This window comes from Mixophyes fleayi, chromosome 10, assembly GCF_038048845.1.
Source record: "Mixophyes fleayi isolate aMixFle1 chromosome 10, aMixFle1.hap1, whole genome shotgun sequence".
NCBI classification, from domain to species: domain Eukaryota; kingdom Metazoa; phylum Chordata; class Amphibia; order Anura; family Limnodynastidae; genus Mixophyes; species Mixophyes fleayi.
Window position 1 is genome coordinate 8,707,507 of NC_134411.1, and position 12,245 is coordinate 8,719,751.

The window sequence follows — 12,245 nt, forward strand, 5'->3', positions numbered from 1 at the left end:
TAGACCCTATATACAGTTCAGTAGTGGGATACAACAGAACTATCCAGAGTGAGTCCACGCACTGTATCTCCAAAAGCAATAAAATAAATAAGTTTCACCAAGTGAAAAAAAAATAAAAAAAATTGTTTTATAAATTGTAATTCATGATGTGCAAACCTACATGATCCCAATCTGCAGGTTAGTAATCATCACAATGAAGCCAATAATATCTACTTCAGGAGATACTCATTGTCAGTAGTCAAGGATTCTTGATATGCTCCCTATTTGGCAGGATTTTCCAAGTCTGTCCAGATAAGCTATATCTTCGACACTTAAAAAAAATCGGGGAAGTCCAGGTCCATTAAGCTTGGTCCATTTAGGTCACAGCTGTTGAAGGAACTTCCATTAGAGATCTGCAGGCTGACCAGCTCTGTGTGTAGCGATGAAGCACCTTCCCGCTGTGCAACCTGGTGCCAGAATGTGCAGAAATTAGGAACAAGCTAAAAAAAGCAAAAAAAAACAAAACAAACTGTTAATAAGGACAAAATACAACATTCTCAAAGTGCCTTATTAGGTCCTCTGTACTAAGCCTAGTGTGCAGTAATTTAGCAATCTTATATATGTAACAACAAAGGTACACAAATGCACAATAACAACAGTTTTGAGATTGCAATGAACCAAAGCTAAGTAGGGCTGAGTGCCCTATTGCTCCTTATTCCTGTCACTTCTCCTGAGCAGAGAAATACAGGTTCAATCTCAAGTTGGCCACACATGTAGGTGGCCAGAATTAACACATTTTGCCATATGGTTCAATCGTATAAGTCCACCTGAGCTGCTATTGACAGGATAAGTTCCCAATTTCACGGCACACATGGGTGGCCAAATTGGAAAGTTCATTTTGTTTGCTTGTCTTTTAATCATCAATAAATTTTTATTAAGAAGTTTTGCAAGAATATGGGGTAAAAACAAAAAAAGGGAGTCAGACAAGGGGAAAAAATGAGGGGAGGGGACAGGGGGAATCTCCTCATCAGAGGAGAAGGGGGGTATAGTTACTCATTGAGCATTACAACACAACATAATTTGCATATGATACATACATATTTGAGGAATGACAACACAATATCCCATGAACTGTCCCGGGGAGAGTCAGATAGTGCTTGGGGTGAATGGGAGGGAGAGGGGGAGGAGGGTCTTCCAGAAGCTCCAGCTCCTTCAGTGACATACACGTGCCAATTAAACCACTTCATGATGGGGGCAGAAGTGGAGGAAGAATAGGGCATATCAATTGTCTCCATCTTAACGCTATGTTGGATTTCAGAAATGATTCTAGATAAGATAGGGGGAGTGGTAGTCTTTCAGTTTTGGGCTATTTCTGCTCTGGTCGCTGCTAGGATATAACCCAAAAGATATCTGTCGTGTTTAGGGACAGAGGTGGTATAAAGATGGAGTAGTGCTATGGCTGGGTCCACTTTTGTTTGGTTTTAAGGCCAAAGAACTGGATGATATATTTTTATTTTGTGGCCACACAAGCAGAAATCCTGGGCCATTGGCTAGGCTGATACCATGCATCCGAGGATATCTTCTCAATCCAAAAACCATGGCTAAAACTAGCAGCATTCCATTTATACATAGTAGCTGTCAGAGAAGAGTACAGAAATATGCAGCCAGAGGAAGCAGGCTGTAGGGGCACATAGTTTACTGGTTTCCTTATACTAGGAAGTCACAATCATATGTGCCGAGGCTGCTATAGTGAGTCCTCTGCACATTCCCTTTTAGCAGAAGTAATGGTCATGTACTGGCTACAATAATGGGGATTAGTTATTTATGTAGAACTTCTTTCGCTTTATTATTAATTCCATCAATTATCCCAGCGCAATCTATTTCAGATCATCTATGTGTCAGAGGCCAGAATGTATGTCTTCATTATTAATATATATTAATAGAGCAGGATTATTCAGTATGTCTATATGTCACATTCTATTAGATCATTAGTTCTGTTTAATGTTGAACCTATTATTATTAGTAAGGGTGGATTCTCCTTTGTGTATACTGTTTGATCACACACACGCACGCAAAATGTATCACTCAGGAACCATAATGTAATATATAATAAAGTATAAATGAGCTTGTCAAATCTAGGAGGCAGCGTTCAATGTAAAATATCAAACAAGATTCTTCAAGTCCATATAACAGAAAAACATGGTAGCACAGTTCAAGTTGCGATGAAACACACGACTCCTTTATTAAGCAATAAGAACGTTGTGTGTTTCACTTTCCCATAGACTGTGATGTTAGCCAGCAGGAACTTCTAAGAAGTCCAGAAACATGATCCATTGACCTCAATATAAATGACTCGCAAATGTTATTGGCCAGCAGTAATTTTGTAAAGTACATTGGTTACCCAGGTCCTGGGATTGGTCCAGACCCGATAAGAACTGTATATAGAGTACACACAGAATATAAACATTTAGGTAAAAGGAAAAAAGTGGAATCCCTACCCTTGTGAAACCTTATACACTGTCAGGGGCAAGCACAATCAGTTTGTGTAAGTTTATTAAAGATGTAAAAAAAATCATTAGAGATAAAATTATTTATGCATATTTCCTTATTAAGTAGCAAATAGTCCTAGTTAAAGCAAAATATACTGTACTGAAACTAAACAGCCTTGTAGACCATTTGGCATATGCTATTATGCGGAGAGCATTCAGTCCAGTTACTGTTTTACACAGCTACTTTACTGTTTCTAAATTATATACAAATAATGCAAATATAGTTGTATTTAAACTAATATGATTATGAATATCACATATATACTAAACGTAGCAGTTTAATCATTCACAGAGACTCTAAAATTCGAGAAACAAAACACTTGTTGGGTCATACGGGGGATGGACCAAGTAGGTAAATCCTAGCAGATCTGAGGAATAGGAAAGTGAAACTTAAGCAGCCAGAGATAATAAATATATGTGAGGGCTTGGCTTAAAAGGATAAAACACATGCTGGTTGAACGTTACATGAAGAGAAAGACCTCATCGACAACACAAGACATGGACCGTACTATCTAACATTTATTGCCTGCACATTTACAAAATGAACAATCCAGATCTCATCTCCAAGAACCCAGGACATACATCACGCATGCATCTGGTAAGTAAACATTCTATATAACATTATTATAAGAACATTATATTCAACACATCTTTGTTCAATCCTAATCAAAGATTTGAGTCAATATCAATGGAGGATTTTTTGGGGTGTTGAATATTTCATACAGCAAACAAAAACATTAAGCCAGGATTTATTCTGCATGATCAATAACTTAGTAGGTTTTTAAAGCATTTAAATGTTAAAATGGGAATAAAGAACTAAAGATGGTGTAAATTCAGTAGACAGGTGAAAATCTATAACCAATTTTTAATAATGTTCATAGTCCTGACAATAACAATCATTATTCCTCTATAATCTATATGTAATCCTTATCTATCTAAAACATTACCAGGAATGGTGTAAGAGTGCAGCCTTTACTGTTGTAAGGGAAGGGTATAATAGGAAAACATTCTAAAAACTCTAACGCAAACAATAAGGGGTACAGCCATAAAAAGAAAACATTTAGGTTAAAGAACGCCACATTTTGCAACGAATACTGCATATGAACTGTACTTACTAGGTCACGTTTTGCAAATAATTTTAAACAAACAATAACCAAAACTATCTGAAAAACATTTGTCACGATGTCTTTTAGATCTGACATTTTTAGACCATATATGTAAAAAAATCATTTAGACTTTAATATGCAATACACCACCATGGAGCCAGATAAGACTGCAACATATAGAACCCTGACTTCTTTTAGACATCCTTTAGCGCAGAACTAAAAGTGTTTAAAATTCACTGATAGCTTAAAATATCAGAAAAAAAAAATATATAATATATATATATATATATATATATATATATATATATATATAAAAGAATAGTCAAAGTAATGTCTGTTAAAGGTGGTCATAAGTTGCTGTGTTGGTAGAAGCTGCAGAAGTAGTACAGATTCGGGAACTTTACACGGTTTTCTTTCCCCCAACTGTTTATATTGTACTTGTTTCCCATACAGATAAATGACAAATAAGCAAGTTTCTTGTTTCTGTAAGACTAATCAGCTGTTAAATAGAGATGCTCAGGCTCGATTCCCCGAGAAGTGAACACACCCAAACTTAGAAGATCCGAGTACCGAGTCGTGACGGCTCGGTACTTTCGCACGCCCTCGAAATTGAAAACGAGGCAAAATGTCATTGTTACGTCGTCGGATCTTGAGAGCTTTGGATTTTATAAGTACCGCCCTCCACGGGGATCCAGCCCCATCTCAGAGAGGGACACAGAAGGGGCAGCACAGTTCTTGGCAGTCTCTAGTGTAGTTGGGCAGCGTCATAGGTAGAAAAGAAAGAGGAGGGGTAGCAGTGTTCTTCAAAGTCTCCAGTGACATTCAGGAGAGCTCCATTGCTAATTGTCATTGCTGAAATAGAAATAATAGGTCTGGCAGGCTTGGTCTTCTGAATCTGCAGTCTTTGTTTGAAAGTGTATGAAAATAATATTGTGACCAGTGAGGTGGTCAAAATTGACTGCAAATGACTTGAAATGAGTGTTATTGAGGTTAATAATAATGTATGGGGGAAAAAAAGCAAAAATATGTGATTTTAGCAAAAATAAATAAATAGGGATTTTAGAAAAAAAAAAACCGGGATCCAAAACCAAAACCAAAACACGCAAGGGCGGTTTTGCCAAATCCAAAACCAAAACACGAAGTTAATCCAGATCCAAAACCAGAAGACGGGGGTCAGTGAACATCTTTACTGTTAAACTATGTCAAGTTGATAAAATGCCTCATCCTTCTGCATTTTAGCTTGTGGTTAATTGAATCTGCCCCCACGACTCATTTTGTGGGGGTCTGCTTATGTTTTAATGAACTTTAACTTCAACAAAATGGCTACAGTTATTGTTCTTATTTTTGGCACTAGTGTTTGTGATTTTAGGAAAAAAAATGAAAATGCAGAACAAGAAAGTTACCTGTCCTCTTCCTCAGTTTCATGGCTGCCAAGAGTGATGAGTTAACTGGGTGAGTTACCATAAAACTAATTGTAATTTTATTTATTTCATTGAATGTGAGACTCACAGGTGTATAGTTATCATAGTTGTCCCTATTGCTTTCTGAGCATAGTGCAACTACATATTCTGATCTCCAGTCACCTGGAATTACACCCGTCAGCAGCAATGTGTTAAAAAGTTTGGTTCATGGCATTACAAAATTATTCTTAGTTATTTTAATACATACCATGGAAATACACATACATGGATGTACCACCTGGACCCATTGTCTTATGTACTTTTCATTTTCAGAGCTCAAGCAACATCTCTTCTGTAGTGAACATATCTGTCCACATTGCAATAGGGTATAGGGTACAATATATAAATAAATATCTATCTATCTATATAGATATATATCTCTATATATAAATATCTCTCTCTCTCTCTCTCTCTATATATATATATATATATATATATATATATATATATATATATATATACATACATACACACTCACAGTATTATAATAGCCATCACCACCTCTCTTGATAAAGAAGTCCAACCCCTTTCTGTGCTCATGGTGACAGCATATTTCTCCATTCAAGTAAAAGCATACTTGCCAATTTTCCCAGACTGTCCGGGAGACTCCTGAAATTCGGGTCGGTCTCATGGACTCCCGGGAGTGCTGGCAAATCTCCCGCATCCCGCTACTGGCTTCCATAAATGACGTGATTCGTGGTGAATCGCGTCATTTTGGCCCTGCCCCCTGCAACAAAACGACAATTCCGTTGCAGTGGGCGGTGCCAAAATGACACATGAGGCCACGCCCCACCCCTCCGCCCTCCATTCACCCCCTTCTCCCGGAAATAATTTCGCGAAAGTAGGCAAGTATGAATAAAAGTCTCCTTGTCACCTTTACAGTTCTAGGAACGAACAGTTCATTTAAAAAAACAAAACAAAATCTTCACATTTGCCTAATTAGGTCACCTCGAAGATGGGGTTTTTCCAGTGTAAGCAATAAGATTGCCTGCAAATTACAATCAATATTACACATACTTGCCAACTCTCCCAGAATGTCCGGGAGACTCCCGCATTTCGCGAGAGTCACCCGGACTTCCTAGTGAAGTGCGCAGGATTCGTTTGGCCCCGCCCCCGCTGTAAAATGACGCGATTTGCGTCATTCCGTCACGGCCCCCTACACGCCCACCCTTGCAGCTCCCGGAAGAAAATAATTTAATGTTGGCAAGTATGACATTACATCAACGTTAATATTTGAAAAGAGACTCTAGTAAACTATGACTCAGCATTTTGCTTTTTTTTTTTAAAATTTAGTGGCATTTTTAATTGGCCGTCTGTTAGTACCCGTTATTTAAATCAGCTCAGGAAGTAAGAGAAGCTGGAGCAGAGCAGTGTCACGCTGTGAATTGTTTTTACAGTAGAAGAGAAAGTAATTTCATAAACATAAAGCAGACTCACCTTCACCAATACAAGTTTCTTCTTCACAGGCTCAAACAGAGTCTGACCAAATGACATATATATGGTGTAGTCTGGTGATGATCTGTTGTGATACTTGTAACCTTTCAAATCTATAAAAAACAAAAATGTCCTCAAGTTCATGATAGTCACATACCCACATTGTCAAGAGCACAAGTTTACTATTAAGTACAATTATAATTTTTTTTTTTTTTTAAATAAAAAGACTGCTTCTTCCTTTCTATATTACAGCAAGTCAAGGTTACCATACATTTTCATAAAAGTTTCTTCCTTTTAAGACACAGCACCCTTACACTGGGCTGTATGATGTGATGTAACCATAGCAGCCAATCAGATTATTGCTCTTAGATCAAACTAGGAAAAGCTGATCTAAACTAATGCATGACTGCTTGTTACTTAGCATGCCACATTTGTACTATTTAAACATTGTTATTTAAAAAAAAGCTTAAAGGCCATTTTCCCAACTCTCTATTAACTACCCCTCCCCTACCCCGGTGTATAGCTTTATTATTATTATTATTATTATGACCATTTATTTATATAGCGCCACTAATTCCGCAGCGCTGTACAGAGAACTCACTCACATCAGTCCCTGCTCCATTGGGGCTTACAGTCTAAATTCCCTAATATACACACACACTCATACAGACAGACACAGACAAACAGACTCAGAGACAGACAGACTAGGGTCAATTTGTTAGCAGCCAATTAACCTACTAGTATGTTTTTGGAGTGTGGGAGGAAACCGGAGCACCCGGAGGAAACCCACACAAACACGGGGAAAACATACAAACTCCTCACAGATAAGGCCTTTAGCTTGAAGGTCTGAGCCTGACACCTCTGGTATTGAATGATTTTAGTTGCTAGACTGCATGGTTGATAGGAGGAACAGAGACCTTTAACCAGTGGAAGAGTCTATGGGCCTGATTCATTAAGGATCTTAACTCAAGAAACTTCTTATTTCAGTCTCCTGGACAAAACCATGTTACAATGCAAGGGATGCAAATTAGTATTCTGTTTTGCACATAAGTTAAATACTGACTGTTTTTTTCATGTAGCACACAAATACTTGATAGCTTATTTGCACACTGAAATTTAAAGTTGATATTTGTGTGCTACATGAAAAAACAGTCATTATTTAACTTATGTGCAAAACAGAATACTAATTTGCATCCCTTGCATTGTAACATGGTTTTGTCCAGGAGCCTGAAATAAGAAGTTTCTCAAGTTAAGATCCTTAATGAATCAGGCCCTATATTAGGAAGACTTTCTGTGCACACTATTTCATTGAACACATGGGGGGGGGGGGGCAGTGCCCAAAGATGGACAATACCTGCAAAGAACATTCTAACCTTTGTAGAACAGCTAAACTAATTACTAATATTCTAACAATTCAAACAAGCAGCATGAGTCACTTTCAATGCTGCCAATAGGAAACCCAGTAAAGATGGGTGAGAAGGAAGAGGCGTACCCCCCTAGAGTGTTTGGTGTCACCTGGCAACAAGAGGAATGTTTGGTCAATCAGGTACCATTAGATGCACCTAATGGAAACCCATGTTTTCTAAAAAGTAATGATTGTTTATTTAAACGTAAAAGGACCACTAAATCTAAAATATAATTTTGCTCAAATAAAATATCTACTAACAACGAGTATATGTGGAATGCTCCCCATACCGTGATAGTACCTGAAATATCAAACATTGTATTTACGAATGGTGTGTAGCAGAGAGCAATCTATTGCTCTTCGTTATCAGGCATTTTCAAGATGTTGGTTGCAGTGTTTGTAATAAAACTGCTTTGTGACCAAACATTTCCGTTCTACAAGTTTCTGATAGTTTTCCATATATATTTGATAGTGTTATTACTAACTTATTATATATGGACCATCTTTTACAAATCAGTTTCCAGTATAACGGTTTTCTTTACTGGCTGTATAAACAGCAGCTTTAAGCCGATTTTGAGATATTATCATCCTGTTACAACCATTAGTCAGGAGTGCATGATATTGTAGAACAAGTCTATTTAAAACATACAATTTCCACACTGAAGAATAGATGCGTCTCTCAATTACCATAGCGAGCACACTTAGTAAAAGATCGATCTCATTTTCCCCTTACCTTCCCAAAACTGTTTAAAGTCAAATATCTCTGTTTGAACATCTCTGGACAACACCTTGGCCCGTGAAGCATTGTCTTTGGTTTCCAGGCTTTCTGAGAAGCCCCAGTAGACCCTTGAGTTGCCCATTCTCCTTGCGTAGAGCTTGTGGTCTTCAGGGTTGACCTCAAGGAAAAGGCCTTTTCCAACAGAATTTAGAATTTTTCTGCTGTAGTCAATCTGTAGCTGACTTACAAGCACATCAGTTGTAGGGAATCTGACAATGTCTGTGGATTCCAACTGGAGATCAGCACAGTCTCCGGTTATTAAAAATTTATTAGCCACGTTTTCTTTGTGGACCTCCTTTCCCCGGTAGAATACAGTAACTTCCCAAGATGTTATGTGTGGCATTGTCCCTAAAAGAAAACAGTTATACAATGTGCAAAGTAATCATAGGCATCCATGTAAGAACACTTGCCTTACTAAAAAAAAACAAAAAAAACACAAAGTGGGGGGATTCAATTGACCTGGTCACTATTACCATTACGACGGTAATAGTGCGCACTATTACCGTTAGTTACGGTAATCTTTAATGCTGATTTTTGCAGAAATCCTAGTTGAAATTACCGTATTAACGATAATACTATTAGCGCCACGTTATGCCTGGTCGAATTGAATTCCCTCCAATATATTAAATATTTTAACATGCAGCCATTAAGGACATTCAAGGAATAACAGCCAGTCTGGAAGATTAGCCATGAGAAGGTACTTCCCACATGACCAAAACTGTTCTATGCTACGGGGCATATTCAATTAGGATTCGCGCCCTAGATTACATGTGGATGCACGTGTAAAGTGTCATTACGGCACCGCAACATCGCGGATTTCCCCTCGCAATCCTATGGGGTGCGCACAGAAATGCACAATTTTGCAACATCGGGACCTGTGCAGCCGCGCGTAATCGCGGGCACGAATCTTAATTGAATATGCCCCTTCAAGTTTAATTTACTTTATTTTTGCAATGGTCTTTGAAATTGTGAGATCTAGCGAATGCCAGGGGCTTTTAAATCTGACAGGAGATGTGTGGTTTTTCTATCCTGGCATACTTAGTCATGATTGATTTGTTTAATAAGATGGACAAGGGAAATAAAACCAAAACACACTTAAGAATGTTATTAATCTTATTTCAGAACACACATTGGGACATCTCCCTTCACAGACGTATCCTCTCCCACTTTTCCCATCCACTTAAAAAAAAGGGTGGGGACAAAATCAATTGATTAAATAATTTGAAAGATAGTTTGATACAAGACATATGGTTACTCTATAAGGTTTGGAAAAACTGGACAAAATCTCCTGTTATACGTTTTACTCTAATGGTGGTTCACACATCTATATCAGCATAGATCTAAGAGCAATGCCTTGCATGAGATCGATGATTCACGGTCACTAGCACAGACCCAGGCTTGTTGAACTGAAGGAAATCTCAGTTGATATCACTGGGATTACCTGTGACACTATGCAATGAGCACCCTGGTGCTATTACATTGTACAGTAAGCATTTAATTTTGAATACCCATTGTACAAACTGTGTTGCCACTAACCCATAACTCACAACTGTCCCTAGTTAGGCAGGACATCCCAATTCGTGGGCGCAAATGGGGTGGGGCTTAACATGAAAGTGGAGTTTACCCCAAATATGGTCATTTGTGGGCGGAGTTTCTGCAGGTCTTATTTTGCTCCACTTTCGAGATTCTAAATGTTGGGCGGTATGCACTAACCAAACTATACTTATATTTAAGCCAAAGAAAAGGAGCAGGCTTGATATTATCATATATATGATGTGAACAATTCCAGTCTGCCCTGGGAAGATTAAATTCGGCATCAGAGGGATATCCTTGGCAGTGAAAATGTTATATGTCATTTTTACTACACTTGGTATACAAGTAAGCATAGTACAGTTTTTATTTAATTGTATTTATGACACCCATTGAAGATATTATGATTTTCTCTTAAAACTAACGCAAGCTGGAGGAGAAGAGGAAGGGAAAGATAAATATTTGGAAGAAGTCTACTCACTTTGTTGAAGAAGCAAAGCAACCTGGGCTTCTTGTGAAGTAGTCAGTCCATGCCCATTAATAACGGGTGGGATGTGACAAACTGGGGATGAGCCTGCACACTCTTCAGCGGGGGCGTGGTGGGAATAAGTATGAGAATGGTCGATATCTGGAACTTCCTGTGGACACCCATTCTGAAGAGTATTATACATGGTGTCCTGTGAATCTATAAATATAGTAAGTACAAACATACCCCATTTATATCATTGTACACATGTGATTGAGCTATTTCATTAGATATAATTATTTTTCACAGTAACAGCACCATTTTGAGATGAGAGTAAAAAAAAGCACCAATTGCTAACGCCTTAACGACAGGTAATATCTGTACCTTCATGACCGATCTGTTTTTATTCTAATGGATACATCTTGGAAAAAGCAGTAAAAAAATGGTAATAACATGCACTCTTTCATGATCCCAGCCAGGGTTATTTTTACGTCATTTGCAACATCAGAAATTTACAACTACGCTCCAAATAAAAGGGAAAGAAATATAGTAGTAACTGATATGCAAGCTGCCATTAGATCCAGGTTAGACTACATCCATCAGTGCCGATGTGTGTGGTACCTTGCCCTTACCTTGACTGTTTTTTTCATGCAGCACACAAATACTTGATAGCTTATTTGTACACTAAAATTTAAAGTTGATATTTGTGTGCTACATGAAAAAACAGTCAGTATTTAACTTATGTGCAAAACAGAAAACTCGTATGCACCCCTTGCATTGTAACAGGGTTTTGTCCAGGAGACTTAAATAAGAAACTGCTTAATTTAAGATCCTTAATGAATCAGGCCCCTAGTGTTTAATTAAATTAACCAAATTTATAAAGAACTATTATCACGCAGTCAAAAAGACTCAGGCTGGCGGGTATACTTTTAATGCACGTTATCTTTTTTTGCTGCCACTCACTTTGTTGGTAGAACCCATTAAGTTGGCATGCTTGTGTCTCCTGCAATACCGTTCCAAAGCCGTTAAGAACTGGTAGCGCTGACTCCACTTGTGGGAGTACAGTCAATTGTTGGGGCACTTGGTCAACAGCTGGCACATTCTGCAGGTATCCATTGTGATAAGCGTTAGACCCTTGATATTGGGAATCTGTAAAAAAAAGATTGCATTATTGGTGTCAGTTTTTAGGGTACCACATCATTTCTTCTAACAGCCATGCTTGTTAAAATGCTCTTGGCGACCACTGTAGCAGAAAGTCAAGAGAAACAGTTATTTTACCCATAGTGCCTTTAATTTCAGGACACACACAATTAACGCAGGCAGAATTTTGGTATCAGAGTGGTGGAAGAACAGTTTCTATTGGCCAAGGCCATGCACCTTGAATTATTGCAGGGACCCACCATGAAGTGGGAATAAGAAGACTGGTCAAGAATCATGCCACTATCAGATGTGGTCTTGCACATAGGGGGAAATTCAATTAGCTGCGAGGTGCCGCTGGACATCGTCTTGATATCTGGCTGTGCACAATGCCGGGCAAT

General features: G+C 38.2%; 1 protein-coding gene and 1 long non-coding RNA gene across 2 annotated transcripts in view; one reads left to right on the top strand and one right to left on the bottom strand.

The window, feature by feature from the left end:
• Positions 1-61: 61 nt before the first annotated feature.
• Positions 62-12,245, bottom strand: part of IRF7 (interferon regulatory factor 7) — a 24,751-nt gene continuing 12,567 nt past the window's right edge. The window contains exons 8-12 of the mRNA XM_075187819.1: positions 11,671-11,856; positions 10,723-10,926; positions 8,667-9,059; positions 6,532-6,641; positions 62-479 (exon numbers count right to left, since the gene is read on the bottom strand). Coding sequence (XP_075043920.1) covers positions 312-479; positions 6,532-6,641; positions 8,667-9,059; positions 10,723-10,926; positions 11,671-11,856 — 1,061 coding nt within the window. The 3' untranslated portion in view covers positions 62-311. The remainder of the gene's footprint in view (positions 480-6,531; positions 6,642-8,666; positions 9,060-10,722; positions 10,927-11,670; positions 11,857-12,245) is intronic.
• The window catches only part of LOC142103691 (uncharacterized), a 27,572-nt gene continuing 18,218 nt past the window's right edge, over positions 2,892-12,245 (top strand). Inside the window, exons 1-2 of the long non-coding RNA XR_012679422.1 lie at positions 2,892-3,126; positions 4,989-5,086. This is a non-coding gene — a long non-coding RNA (uncharacterized LOC142103691). The remainder of the gene's footprint in view (positions 3,127-4,988; positions 5,087-12,245) is intronic.